Source organism: Eptatretus burgeri, chromosome 8 (assembly GCF_056783735.1).
Source record: "Eptatretus burgeri isolate ZD-2024b chromosome 8, Ebu_testis_v1, whole genome shotgun sequence".
In the NCBI taxonomy this organism is placed as follows: domain Eukaryota; kingdom Metazoa; phylum Chordata; class Myxini; order Myxiniformes; family Myxinidae; genus Eptatretus; species Eptatretus burgeri.
In genome coordinates, this window is record NC_140968.1 from 28,342,749 (window position 1) to 28,357,924 (window position 15,176).

Below are 15,176 nucleotides of genomic sequence, written 5' to 3' on the forward strand. Positions count from 1 at the left end.
CGACCCTTAACGGGAGCAGCCGAAAGAAGAAGATGTGTGTATATATATATATATATATATATATATATATATATATATATATATATATATATATATATATATATATATATATATATATATATATATGACAAACCATTTGTGATATAACAAAGGCTTTTGTGTGACCTACAGGCAAAACTAGTGGAATTTTACTCAACAAATCAGCTTCGGGTTTTCCAATAAATATCAACGAAAACATTAATTACTTAAAAAATATTGGACTTGCAGTCATACTTGTTACATCAACATAATCCAAGTTTATTTACCCTTTGAAAAATATATCTAATGATATAATTGTCACTGAAATTATATAGTTATAACTGAAATCATATGTCGCCCCACTAATGCTGACCGATAGAAATCCCGAAGCAGATATGCAACATGAAGAATTGCTTAAGATTCTGACACAATTGTGAAAGTGACTTTTATAGACATCATGTTGATATAAGCTATTTCACATATGACGATAATGAATTCATAACATGCACTGTAACTTATGTACATCGATTACATGAAGTAATACATGTAATACATTTAAAAGTTCAGTCACGCTCTTCATCAGTGCTGTCGTCAAAGACAAAAGAATCATCAACATTTGGACAATCGTCTGCACTACACGAGCAGAATTCAGTGCAGGTCAGTCCTGCAGAGATACGACGACATGTTCTGCTCTGCCTACAGTTATCGTCGGTGCAGCGTAGGTTTTGAAGAACTTTGGGGATGTAAATATCCTCCGAGGCAGTTTGATCAACAGCCAAAGACATGAGGAAACGTCTCACCTCATCATAGGACACACAGTGTCCTAATTCATGAAGCATGTCAATGAGATGCTTGCTTCCCAATTCATGATGCACCTGCAAGGCTAAACCAAGCGTTATTGTGGAGTACACTCGACGGCTCTGTGATATTATATTGTGACAGATGGCGATCGTCCTCAGGTTGTTCTTCATAACACCTTCATCACTACAGCTGGTTACATTCGTTTGTGATTTCTCACTGGTGCACCACTGAATAAAGTCGTAGATTGTATTAGGAACAAATTCTGCACAGTGCTGAATATCTGTTTCCTCGACAGGTGCATATATATTTCCAACATGCTCGATATCAGCCATGTGCTTCCTCAGGATACCAGCTGCAGCATGCAAAGTATGCATTTCACTATCTGTGGCTGATGGTACATCAGACGGGATGTCTTCATATTCTGGTTCATCAGTCATGCTCTGCAGAATCGTGGCATTTCTCAGGGCATCACGTAAGGTCACAGAAGAAGAGTGTATGATGTCAGTGTGGCCATAAAATGTAACACAGTCGATTTGGTCACCATAATATTTAGTTAATCGCTCCTTCATCTTCCAAGTTTTATACTGTTCTGCATTCGTGGTACCCAGTGAAACCAAATATCCAACGTATTCGTCTTTCAGATGAACGAGGGTTGTCACTGTCTTAGTTTTGGAGAACACAGTTTGTTCCAGATAACATTTCAGTTCATCAAAAGCTTCATGTAATGTGCCCATTGTTTCCTCTCTTGATTTACGAATTGCAGCAGTGATGTTCCTTTCTAAAATATAGTGTGAATAGCATAACCTGTGGTACTTGGCATCATAGGCGAACAAATCTGGAAAGGCAAGCATGCGCATGTGCATTTTATTGTCTTGTCTTTTGTCAGCTGCTGCCAGAACTTTTTCTCTGGTGGACTGTCCAGTTCCTGTAGATACCGGTGTAAGCTTGTTTCTGGAAGTGTTGGATTTTCCACAAATGAAGCAGTTAGTCCTGATGTCAAACCCAGCTGTTTCATTTCTGCTGATCCTTGTGTGTTCTGTTTGCCGCAGACGTGCATGGTTGCTGGTCACTCTCACTGGGGTTGGATGTGGAGATATTTGACTTGCTGGTATACTTGGCCCGACACGATTTGTGGAATGATACTTTCAAATCAAGACTCAATATGTCTTGTTGCAAAGGCCAGATACTTTCGTAAATGTCATCTTTTCTGATTTGACTTGCTTTGAAGATTGCACTCAAACCATTCAATGTTGGGTTCTTTACAACTTCTTGCTTTTTAGGGTTGAGGGGTTTAAAGCATATGATGCAGTGGTCAGTGTCAATTTTATGACGCTTCACAACAGGTGGTTCCAGATCCATAATTGCAGATCAATTGTCAGCACAAGCATCTGAAATGAAATAATTAAAGATAAGTATATATATCAGTAGTTTTAGAAAAAGGCAATGAAGCTCAAAATTGATTTTCTGCAACTGGATTTAAAATCATTCTTGTTTGGTTAATGCATATACATGTATTATAAATTAATCAATGTCGGTTACTTTTAGGGGGGTGACGTATGGTTTCGGTAATAACTATTAATTCAACTGATTTATCTTTATGAGTTATATTTCTAAAAAGGAGAATGATAGAGGGTTATTTTGATGTAACATGTAGTAATACAACTCAAATGCTTATGAAGAAATTAATTGTTTAGTTGATATTTATTGGGAAACCCGAAGCTGATTTGTTGAGTAAAATTCCACTATTTTTGCCTGTAGGTCACACAAAAGCCTTTGTTACAACACAAATGGTTTGTCACAGATATATATATATATATATATGTATATATATATATATATATATATGTCATCATTCCTCACATTTTGGTACCAAATTTGTGTTTGTAGCACCAGTATTAACAAATATAAGAGCGAATATGAGCCAAAATCTGTGGCGATTAAATCCATTTTTGCAGTCTGCAGTGGTACATATGTAAACGTGATTTTCAAAATGTTGTGCAATGATCTCAGGTTCACAACCATGATTTTCTAACTCCCCAAACATCCCTCTTCAAGAAAAAATAGGTTGTGACTTGTTCTACCTTGGGTAAGGGTATGCCGCGAGCCTATGAGCCCCAGGCTCATGATACAGAGAACACAGATTCACACCCACCCAATATACCACATGTTTGTTCATTGTATACTAATGTCCTTGCAACTGCTGTAAAGGTTTGCTGATATCAGTCTTGAATGTAATTATGTACAATGTCCCCATGAGACTTGAATTCTTATAATAACATGCACGCACGCACACACGCACACACGCGCACGCACGCACGCATACACACACACACACACACCAGTACCAGTATTCCAACACAACTGTGGAATAACAAACTGTCCCAAATTGGAAATCAACAAAGTAGATATTCAAACAAGGAAACTCCTCACTATTCACAAAATGTTTTACAAAAATCAATGTGAGAAGGAGGTAGCGACCTGATGGAGCTCAACCAAGTGCACAGATTGACAACTGTAGGATTGCCTGAGTAAATGGACAGTTTGACTGATTACCAAATACAATTTGTATACAAACACGAAGACAGCATGCCAGAAAAGGTATCCCTAACTAACCTAGCACAAGTGAAAGACAGGTGAGAGCAGAAGATGTCACACATGAAACTTAAACAGCAATAGATCCAGCCCCAATGATCACAGAAAAGACAAAATAAAAATCTAAAGTAAAATATCAATAAATATATTGAACAAACAACTGGAGTAGTGATAAAAGAGGAGGGGGATATACTGAGTGTCCCAAAAGGCACCTCGGGATTTAGAAATGAAATAACATTTCTGTTTTTCAATAATTTGTTTTTCTTTTCTTTTCAGAATTTAGATTAACATTTGGAAATTACCCGTGGAAAAATTCACAACTGAAAAAAGAACCAAAATCGTGGAATTTTATTTGAAATTTCATCGATCAATTATTCTCACCCAAAGAGCATGGACACCAAATAATTTCGTAAAATTCAGAAATTTCTTGGCCATCATGTTCTCCTGATTTAACGCCTCCCGATTATTTTCTTTGGGCTTACCTAAAGGAGCGTGTATACATCAATGAGCCCCGTACAATTCAGTAGCTCAAGGACAACGTCTGTGCAGAAATTTGAGGGCTGCAGCCACAGTTATTATCCGCTGTTATGGAAAATGCTGTCGAAAGAGCCCGTCTCTGCGAAGCTGAAAATGGAGGACATCTAAGCTGCATCATTTTTCATAAATAAAGCAAATTTATCTCCATTTTGGAAATTTTCTTTTGGTATAAAAATAATCATAAATTATTAAAAAAACAGAAATGTTATTTAATTTCTAAATCCCGAGGTGACCTTTGGGCGACCCTATATATATATATATATATATATATATATATATATATATATATATATATATATATATATATATATATATATATATATATATATATATATATATATATATATATATATATATATATATATATATATATATATATATATATATATATATATGTTACGGATTTCAGGATGCGGTCTGATGAATGCATCGACACATCCAGGTCCTCAGATAGTTATTTCCTTAAATGCATGTTCAGATTAGCCCCATCCCCATGTCTAATGGGATTTTAAATGTGATGCATTGAGAAGAGTGAAGAATAGATCCTCTCTCTTATGGGAAGCTTTTTTCTTTACGACAGACACGTTTATACACATTTCTTTCGTGAGCTCTGAAGCCCACCCTTATTTTTCCTCAGCAACGTTCTTTCGCGAGCTTCGACGCTCACATTTTTTGAGCACACGGGTCGTCATGGTAACCATGCGCAAGTGGGGCGGGGTGAGCTTGGGGTGGACTGCGCCGCCGAGATGGCCCGCTGATATAAAAGGAATTGGAGGTCCATTCTGAGGAGAGAAAAGTGAGAGGAAAAGGGCGACAGAAGTAAGAGCAGAGAAGAAAAGAACGAGAAAGAAAGCCAGAGGGGAAAAGGAGGAGTAGAAGAAAGCGAGCATGTGATGCGCATGTAGGTGTCTGACCAGCACCAACAATGAGACAATTCGTCCTTCCCAGTGCTTGAGTAAGTGAGCATGTGGTGCGTGTGTGGGTGTGAGCAGCACCGAATGAGGTGCGTGTCAGTCACCAACGGACCGTGTGGGCCACTGGACGTCACCAGTTTCTTGAAGTGTGAGTCACTGCCCGTGTCGCAGCACCAGGGTCTAAACCCACGAAAGACGATCTCGGTGCCCCTCCCAGACATCGACTGGCGTCCAAGGCTATTTGCAAGACGGTGCCCGGCAAGGCTGGGTGCTGGCGATGGACGTGACACGCACGCACACATTTCAGGACGTTTTCACTTCACGGACGACTACTCTAATGAGCGAGACCATCCCCCCCCCCCCGATAAGCATCTGCTCTTTGTCTCTTTCCTGGCATTTTGATTGATTTTGCTTTGAAATTTATTCTTTATTTACCTCAGAAAATAAAAAGTTCTTTTTATTTATTTATTTTATTATTAATAAATCATTTGTCGATTTCCAACCTGTCCGTGTTTGTCCTTTCCTTCCATTGGTCTAGCATTGTCCGAACCGAGATAGACTGGGAGGTAATTACCACAGATTTGACCACAAATCGTGGGCACGCACCAGCGGTTAAAACGCTCGGCCGCCCTAATTAAAATCTAATCAAGATAATATTGATGCTTTGCTGAGGGCGCGCTCCCCGTTAAGGTAATCACGTGACCTCGAGTTAAACGGAATAATTAGACGGTGGACACTGGAACTCGTGGTTGACTGGGTGATGTTCATGGTTCTAAAACAAACCACCGTACCACAACGTTAATTGTGAGCGGTGGCCCCAGGTCCGGCTCTTCCGAGGACAACCGGGGATTAATCCCCCTGAGTGTCAAGCTGGTGTCTTGGTACCAGTCACCGTAACACTATATTATATATATATATATATATATATATATATATATATATATATATATATAGATAGATAGATAGAGATAGATAGAGATAGATAGATAGATAGATAGATAGATAGATAGAGAGAGAGAGAGAGAGAGAGAGAGAGAGAGAGAGAGAGAGAGAGAGAGAGAGAGAGAGAGAGAGAGAGAGAGAGAGAGAGAGAGAGAGAGAGAGAGAGAGAGAGAGAGAGAGAGAGAGAGAGAGAGAGAGAGAGAGAGAGAGAGAGAGAGAGAGAGAGAGAGAGAGAGAGAGAGAGAGAGAGAGAGAGAGAGAGAGAGAGAGAGAGAGAGAGAGAGAGAGAGAGAGAGAGAGAGAGAGAGAGAGAGAGAGAGAGAGAGAGAGAGAGAGAGAGAGAGAGAGAGAGAGAGAGAGAGAGAGAGAGAGAGAGAGAGAGAGAGAGAGGTGATGAGAGCGAGAGAGCGAGAGAGCGAGAGAGGTGATGAGAGCGAGAGAGAGAGAGGTGATGAGAGCGAGAGAGATAAACAAAGAAGGCTCATTATAATGGCTAATAAGTGGTCAGCTCAACTGAGATGGAAAACAAATCATCATAGCTGCCCAAGATCAAGGACACTGGACCAACGGTTTAAAGAAAATGGCGGGACTGAGTCAAATGGATAAGTGTAGGTTCTGCAAGGTAGAAACAGAAAGCATGAGCCACCTCCTATCGAGATGCAAAAATATCATGTCAGAATAGCGATACAAACAGTGTTTGTGGAATAATCCACTGGAACATCTGCAAATACTTTGATGTCCCAGTTCTAGAAAACTCATGGAAATGTGGACAAAAAGCAATCATTGAAAATAAGGACATAATGCTCACGTACGGTCTGATGATCCCATTGAGTGTGAACATAGAAAACAAAGCACTGCGACTAGACATAGTACTCAGATACAAAATGGAAAAGAAGGCATTGTTGATTGACATTTCAATACTCAGTGATTTTGGTCTTAATAACACAGAAATCTAGAAAATGACCAAATATCAAGACCTCAAGAATGAAGTGAAAAGATCCTGTGAGCTGAAGAGCACCAAAATTGTAACAGTAATAACTGGAGCAACGGGAATGACAAAGAAGAACCTCACAAAGATTTTACAACCCATCCCTGGGAACATTACTACAAACGAACTACAGTTGGAGGTAGTCCAGGGCTCAGTGACAATCCTGAAAACAGCCATCGGAACAAAACCCTGAGAACAACACGACTTCGCAATTTCATAACATAGGCCATGAATCATGATCCTTCATCGAAACGAAGGTGGATACTTCAAGTCCTGGAAGGACTTTGTTCCACTTTCTGAAACCCGAATTATAGAGATGACAACCAACAACACACACACACACACACACACACACACACACACACACACACACACACACACACACACACACACACACACACACACACACACACACACACACACACACACACACACACACACACACACACACACACACACACACACACACACACACACACGTTGGGGCTACTGTTATTTTTCAAGGCCCCATAAGGTATCGAAAAGTCGATTGATGCAAAAGGCTTCTGATGTCATGTGGCAGATGTGAAGCTTTGTGGATTATCTCCTATATCACACCCTGGACCATCCTAATGGGCCTCAATTTGATGTCTGCAGATTAGTTGTTGGTCTCCATTTCACCACTCCTGCTCAAGAACCTAAAAATCTGGATTTAAACAAATTATAATTCAACAGTCTGTGTTAGTTTTAAGATATCTGATGTTGGGCAACGAAAGAGATGGTCTTTGTTTATTTTGGATGAGCAAATACTGTCTATCACTTTGCTGATGGGAATACTAAAAGAGGTGGGGGAGAAAAAGAGGGGAGAGGGAGAGAGAGGGGGGTGGGGGACAAGGAGGGGTGTGCAAGCAAGGATGGAGGCAGAGCAAGGAGGGGTGGGGGAAGGGAAGGTAGCATCAGGGAAGAGGAAGAGAAGGCAGCAGGAGGTGAGGGGAAGGGAAGGCAGATGTGCGGTGGAGCATTAATTACGATTCAAACTGTCTCATCAAAATTATTCTGCATAGAATAACAGTGAAGATGGAAACAAAATAATGTCTGAAATACATTTTTTACTCGTCATGCTATAAACACCACCTGGAGATAAACACCGCCCGGACACTTCTGGAGACAAACACCGCATTGCAGATAAAAACTGCCTGGACACGTCCAGCGACAAACACTGCTCGGACATAAATACCACCCGGACATCTCCAGAGACAAAAAAAGAAAACACCCAGAGATAAACACTGACCGGACACATCTGTAGACAAATAATGCCCGGAAACGAACACTGCCTGGACACATCCAGAGATAAACACTGTCCAGAGAAAAACACCGCTCAGACACGTCCGAAGATAAGTACCACCCAGACACTTCTGAAGACAAACATTGTCTGGAGATAAATACTGTCCAGACACGCCCGGAGATAAGCAGTCGGAACTGCTGCTGAGGTCAATTAAGAAGTTAACATATTGAAATTTGACTCACGTGAAGAGATCCTTGAGGTCATCGCATTTGCGGAAATGAAAGAAAGCCATGAACAGTGGCGTCTCCCGGCATTTATAAGTATTAATTGTATCCAGCGATTCATTGGTATGATGATGAGACATTCGGTGAAATGAGTGAGGAATGTGGAAAAAAAAAGGTTTTGAGCACTTTATCGTTAAGAAACCGTTGCGACCTGTTCCAAGTCAAGGCATTATTGATCAGGCCGAACAAAATGGCAAATTAAGACCTCGGCAAGCTGGCAGAAGGCTGACTCAGGGGCTGACCAATGATGACGCCTTGATGAAGGATAATTAAATAAGGCCATTAATTCTTTTCAAAAGGTGTTAAAATTAACCCAAACACCCAATTTTCATTCATGCACTAGCTTCGAGTTCCGTTAGTATGCAAGCAAAGTTTGGGTCTGCTCGGTGTCATGGCTTTGGAGTTATGGAGGAGACACATAACCTGACTGACACATTGACTGGCATGCACACACACACTGACATTCATTATTATAGATGTCAGAGGTTAAGGACATCCTGTCCATATGTTTTCTCAATGGGGAATGGGCTGAGAACCAGGTCAGAGCCTACCACACAGTATGGCCCATGGATGGCAGCTATAGGTAGGGTCGGTGGGAGATAAGATATCCACTCCACCATTTTGGCTTGCTCTGCCCTGCTTCATCCATATGTGGGAACTCTCGTCTCCAATGCTGTCCAAGTCTTGTGAAGGGGTGAGGAAGGAGCAGTCTGGCCTATATAAGGAGGTTCTCACGTCCTCAGCAGCTGGCAATCTTTTTCTGGGGATGGGCTCTGGATCATGGACACCCCTTGTTGGTTTGCTGCTACACGGGGCCCACTTGTGGAACTTGCAGTTAAAGTGGGAAGTCTCCCAATAAAAGTGCATGGGACCTTGTCATTGGCATCATTTCTGAGATATTGGGTGCTTCCAGCGATTCTGGACACTCGAGGCATCATACAGATGCTTCAGTATTCCTGTACACCCTCCTGGGACATTGGCTTATCGGCATCATCCTCATTGTCACCTGCAAACTGTATCCTGCACTGAACATTTTATCCTTTGGCCTAGTTCTCTGAATGAATGCTTGGCTGTGTGTTTGGCACCAAGAGGGTGTCGTGTATTTGTGGATTAAATATTGTGCATTTCTTAAATTCATCATCAATTGTGTTCGGTATTTCGTTCCGTGTCTTGCGTTTTCACGCATTTGTTATTTCATTTATTTATTTCTAAAGAGAGACATAGTATATGGCATGATCCCGCCGTTTTGCCACGCTGGCGTTTGGGTTTATTGGGATCTCTGGAGGGCTAAATTAGTGAAAATCCTGATTTGTAACCATCGTGTTAGAACATGTAAGGAAAATGAACGACGTCATCCAATCCACGCAGGCGTCAATTCGTGCAAATTGTAGATTCTTTGGATAATTTGTGGAGTGTTAGCTCCAACGAGGTCGGTTCCAGCCTGGATAGTGAATCAGCACTTTTTGGGTCGTAGTTGTACATGCAGCAATAGTGCACATGATGCTGCACCTGCCAGATCATAACATTTTCCCTTCAGGCACTGGGAATGTTGAAAACCAGTGAAAAAAAGTCAAAATTAGTGACAGAATATGTTAAAAGTGCAACTACGTAGAGCAGCATTTCGATGATTCAGTTAACTAAATAGTTTGCTGTGACTCGTAGGTTGCTAGCTTTATAAACATGGATCAAATTACCCGAAGGTAGCTTTGTTTTAATAAGTATATTTTCTTGAAGCAATCTCAAATATCGAGAATTAATTAACATGATTATGCAGGCAAGCTGCAGAAACAATGTGCCCACTAGTGAAAGACTTAATTGAGCGTGTCATGAGGTGTTCATAATGGAGTTATACCACAAATGTCATACTTTGCATAGCGAGCTGAAATGACAGCAAATACTCTTTGGAAACCCATGGGGACAACAGATGGGGTATACGTACAGGCAAAGTTGACATGTGATCCAAGCAAGCAACGGTAACACCTGCCTATGGCCTCTAATGAGGAATAAAATTTTTGGGATGTGCAGGTTTATTGATGACATGAATCATGAGCCTTTGTTAGTGATTATTACAAAACAAGCCAGCTTCCGAAGGTAAGCATTTCTTACACATCCAATAGTTGGTTTACATTGTTTTATTAGTGGTATTCATCACAGGTGAACATTTCAGTCTATATCTGGATTGTACCGATCTCTAGAGCACCACGATGACAATAACCATTATGGTGATCGAGTGTTCACTGCAATATGGTGGTGACTATCTCCTCTCCACCTACAGTTAAGGCTTGACCTATAGCGGTTTTTGCCTTTATTTTCCCAGAAGAAAATTGAAAGAAAGCAATTTGCTTAGGCTATCACCATAAAATGACCTGCTCTTTTTGAAAGGCACTGGCACATGCTTGCACACAGGATAGCTAGCGAGCTTCACGTTCCTTCGGGAAGGACGGCTGCTTTGTAATGCGGATCCCTGCCTACGGAACGCTGCCAACTGAAGGGTGGATTATAAAATGAATCCAAATTTATAATCTAGAATGCGAATTAATTTTTTATCATTTATTCTTTGGTCAATCACCTTTGGTAGAGGTCATTTCACTCTGTTTATGCAATTTCTGTCCCTGTGTTTATCTTCCATTCCTTTCCTCAATTTCTTGGCCTCGGATTCTCCAACCAGCCCCACCACTACTCATCCACTCACTTTCTGTGTTTGTTTTGTGGAAAAACAAGACTTGATGACAGCACAAGTTCAAGAATGGTTGTCAAAGACTGGTATTGATTTAAACTTTTGCAAACCCATGTGACCAATGCACAATGCCTTTTGAGTGGTTGTCTCATGATCCTGCTTTGTCATCATGCCTCCGCACAATGCAGGGTGTACATAAATGAATGGTGGGGTTTTGTAAGTCGATTGATGATAAAAATATTAAAAAACACAGATACTGTGAATTGTACTTTTGTTTATTTAATTCACCAACTCTCAAAAAGTTTTTGTCCATTGGAGTTTTATCCATTTCAAAAGATTTTTGAAATGGCAATACACAACTTCATTATGTGCACCATTAAGAGTGCGGCACACATCATATCGATATTCAATTTATGTCCACACTCGGTCAAGAATCTCCGGCGTAGCACTTTCAATTGCTCTATAGTGATGTTTTCTTGTAAGTGATTATGGTAGTGACTTAATGTCAATGTCATGAAACCCCACCATTTATTTGTGTGCACCCTGTACACACACACACACACACACACACACACACACACACACACACACACACACACACACACACACACACACACACACACACACACACACACACACACACACACACACACACTTCCTGTTATACGTTTCACTGAGCCACTGACCTTTCCTCACTCTCCTTACCCTTTTCATTTGCTCAGTATTCCATGATCTCTGCCCAATGTATATGGATATAAAAACTATTTCATCTCCTCATCCTTCCCTAGCCTTCAGCACTGTACTGCACCCTGAGACCCATGTTAATGTCAGTGCAATGTGAACTGTCACAGCCTTAATGAGCAAATTTCAATGTACCTTCCCATTCTTTTACCCCAGCATAGCGCCATATCAAAGCAACACCCGCACGTTGTTGACAGTCACAGTCTAAAGAAATCCCTTGTACCAATTCAAACCAGTGTGTTTATTGCACACCTTCATGTCATAATCAATTGCAAATGGATCATCACTGCTCTTACCTTTTTGCCACCGGTGTTGACCTGGAGTGGAAGAAGGAAGGGGTCATAGACCAGGCGGCCAGTCTCCACGTCTATCGGAGATTGTTTTTTCCCCACAGAGCAGAGCGCCCAGGGAGAGTGTACAAAGCCCCAGAAAGCAGGCCCTGAAACAGAGATACGTTGATGGATACTTAGACAGACAGACAGGGTTGGAGAGATGCATTCAACATCAGAAATAATTTTCAGAATGTAAGGACTCGTGATTACATGGAAGATAAAATTTCATGTTGGAAACCCAAGAAGGATTTATTCAAAGTTTTACGTTTAGAGACCGAACAAATGATGAGGATTATTATGAACGTGCAGAATGATGAATTAAAGTTTTCTTTACAAGAGATGCAAATATAAAACAATAATGATACAGCTCAAAAGGAAATTATCAAAGAATATAATTTACAAACAACTTGAGTGAATGGCTATCTTTGACTACCAAGGGACAACCAAAACATGACCCTCCAGTCATTTCTAGGTCGTCTCCCACAATGATATCAACAAATCTACCTGTTTCTATTTTCTGTCAATTCCTTATGAGATCATAAATACTCCTATAATATCAGTATGTAATATTCTCTGCCATAATGTAAACTGCACTGCATTCACTTATCTTTCCTCATGACTCAAAATCGTTTTGTAATGCTGAACCCGCTTCCAATGGAGTTAGACCGTTTCGATAATATGGGGAGCAAAACTGAATACTCTAGATGTGACCATATTGTGTGATTGCTTATCCATTTCTTTCTTTTCCTAATGCCATTATTTTGAATGCAATACATGCACAAGTCGCTTCACGATCAGCTGTATGTAGAACGAGAATGGCCACTTGGTAGAGTGCATGCCGCCGCCAGGGTGGACAGTTAAAGTTTCGTTTCCCACTGACAGGTCAGATTTGGAGCCGGAGCACAACCAATATCGAATCGGCTTGTTCTTGTTACCAACCCAACTCACCTACCTAGTTTTGTCATTACCCGTCCTGGCCCTCCACAAGTCGGCTTCGCTTTGATGGGCTCCAGTAAGGAGCTCGGCACAGTTCCATGTTGGTTTTCTGGACTTGAGGCGACAGCGCGGATGTTCAGTGAGAAGGTGCTGGGCTGAAATTTTGGGAGCCAAAATGCGGCTCAAGTATCAGGATGATAGCACATCCCCAACGGATGTCTGGCGGAGCAATGTTGCAAAGGATAGGAAGCCACTCAGTCTTTGTTGGCTTGAGGGTTCCAGACACTGTTCTCATCATGGCGTTTAACTGAACATCGATGGCCTTCGTATGGGCACTCGCCAACCAGACTGGCATGCAATACTCTGCCGTCGAGTATATGAGGGCGAGCATTGCCGTGCGTAAGGTTTTAACGCCGACACCCCATGATGTTCCAGCCAGTTTCTGGATGAAGTTTACCTGTGCCCTTACCTTCTCCTTGCATCTTTGCAGGTGTTCTTTGAAGGGCAGCATCTGGTCAAATGTAACCCCAAGGTATTTGGGATAATGGACATTTTCAACTTTCATACCGCAGAATTTCACATCTACCTCTGCTGTGCCATTGTAAAGATGGTGGGTGCAGATGGCTGTTTTGTTGGGGTTGGGACGGAGTTTCCATTTGTGTAAATACTCCTCCCACATGCCCAGATCTTGGGTGAGTTGGTTCCCGATAGATTTTAGGTCAGGTCCCTGTGCTACGAGTACGATGTCATCAACACATGCAAGTTTTAAGGAGGTCGTCATTGGCAGGTCGCTAACATAGAGGTGAAAGAGGGCGATGGCTAGAACAGATCCTTGAGGGAGGCAATTGTTTAGTGTTCAAACACGGCAAATTTTGCTGTTGAGGCTAACGCGGATCTTTTGGTCCCCAATGAATACTGACAGCAGCCTGATTGTCTTCTGACAGTGGAAGACTTTTGAGACTTTGAGAAGGAGCCCTTGGTGCCAGACTGTATCATAAGCCGATGACAATTCCACCAAGGAGGCTGCCACGTTTTGTTTTCTCTGGAAGGCAGGCTCGATGATGGTGGAGAAGACAAGAACCTGATCACAGGTACTGTAGCCGGGCCTAAAGCTCCGCTGCTCATCGGGTAGGAAGGCCTCCAGAGTGGCGGTTAAATGGGACAGTAGGGTCCTCTCCATCAGCTTTCCTGTCACTGATAGTAGGGACATAGTGCAGTAGTTGCAGGGCAAGTCTGCTGGCTTACCAGTTATTAGAATGGCAATAACAATCGCCTTCTTCCAGGCTGTAGGAATTTGCCCTGTTTCATGGACGGCAGTTAAAAAGGACCACCAACCAGATATGACCCTTTTCTCTGGGGTTTTTAAGGAATTCAGGGGAAATTCCGTCACCCCTGCAGCTTTGCTATTTTTGGTTCCGACAGTGCGGCGACAATGTCTTTCTTTGTATATGGGGCTGCCGGGTCGCTGCTCAGTGGGCTTTCTTAGAGGTTTCGGAGGTAATCCCTTTTTACCTCCTGCCTTAATGATTTGGGGGTCGGTGCCTTTGAGGTCTGGAGGAGGTGAGACGTGATGGAATCAGGGGAAACTCTGGGGATGGCAGCAGTACTTTTTTCTGCGGCACTCAGTTTCCTCAGCAATGCCCATGCTTTGCGGCTGCTGTGGGTGAAGTCTGTTGACTACACAAACTCCTTCCAGCGTTTCAGATGTTCAGTGTCGAGAGCCTCAATTAGTGTCTGCGCAGCATCCTGGTTCTCAGTTTTATTGTGGATCTTTGTGATGAGATGTGGGTGCGGCTTTCTTTATTTATATATTGACTGCTTTCAACATTTGCACATGGTACACGCTTCAGTGAGCATCATTGGTAATGATTGCTGTCTGCGCTGTCACTGATGATTGGCCAATAAGCGATGAAACTGGTCCGGCAGCTGAAGGGGTGTGCAGCATTGGGATTCTCATGTGTGTACTGTTTGTGAATGTCTTTATAGCTGTGAAGAAAATCTGGGAAGGGTTTGAAACAGCAAAGGGTTTACCTTGGTAGCCTTTTTGGGTTGCCTTATGCAGCTTCTTCGGCAAGAAGAGCAAGGGAGGAGTCGACATGTGTATATATGTATATACATATATATACATATATATATATATACATATATAT

General features: G+C 41.8%; 1 protein-coding gene and 1 pseudogene across 1 annotated transcript in view; both read right to left on the minus strand.

The window, feature by feature from the left end:
- LOC147021401 (carbonic anhydrase-related protein 10-like) overlaps positions 1-15,176 on the minus strand; it is a 198,684-nt gene that overhangs the window by 128,759 nt on the left and 54,749 nt on the right. Inside the window, exon 3 of the mRNA XM_085891320.1 lies at positions 12,055-12,197. Within this exon, the coding sequence (XP_085747446.1) occupies positions 12,055-12,197 (143 nt within the window). The remainder of the gene's footprint in view (positions 1-12,054; positions 12,198-15,176) is intronic.
- LOC147021402 (uncharacterized) lies at positions 508-1,528 on the minus strand (annotated as a pseudogene).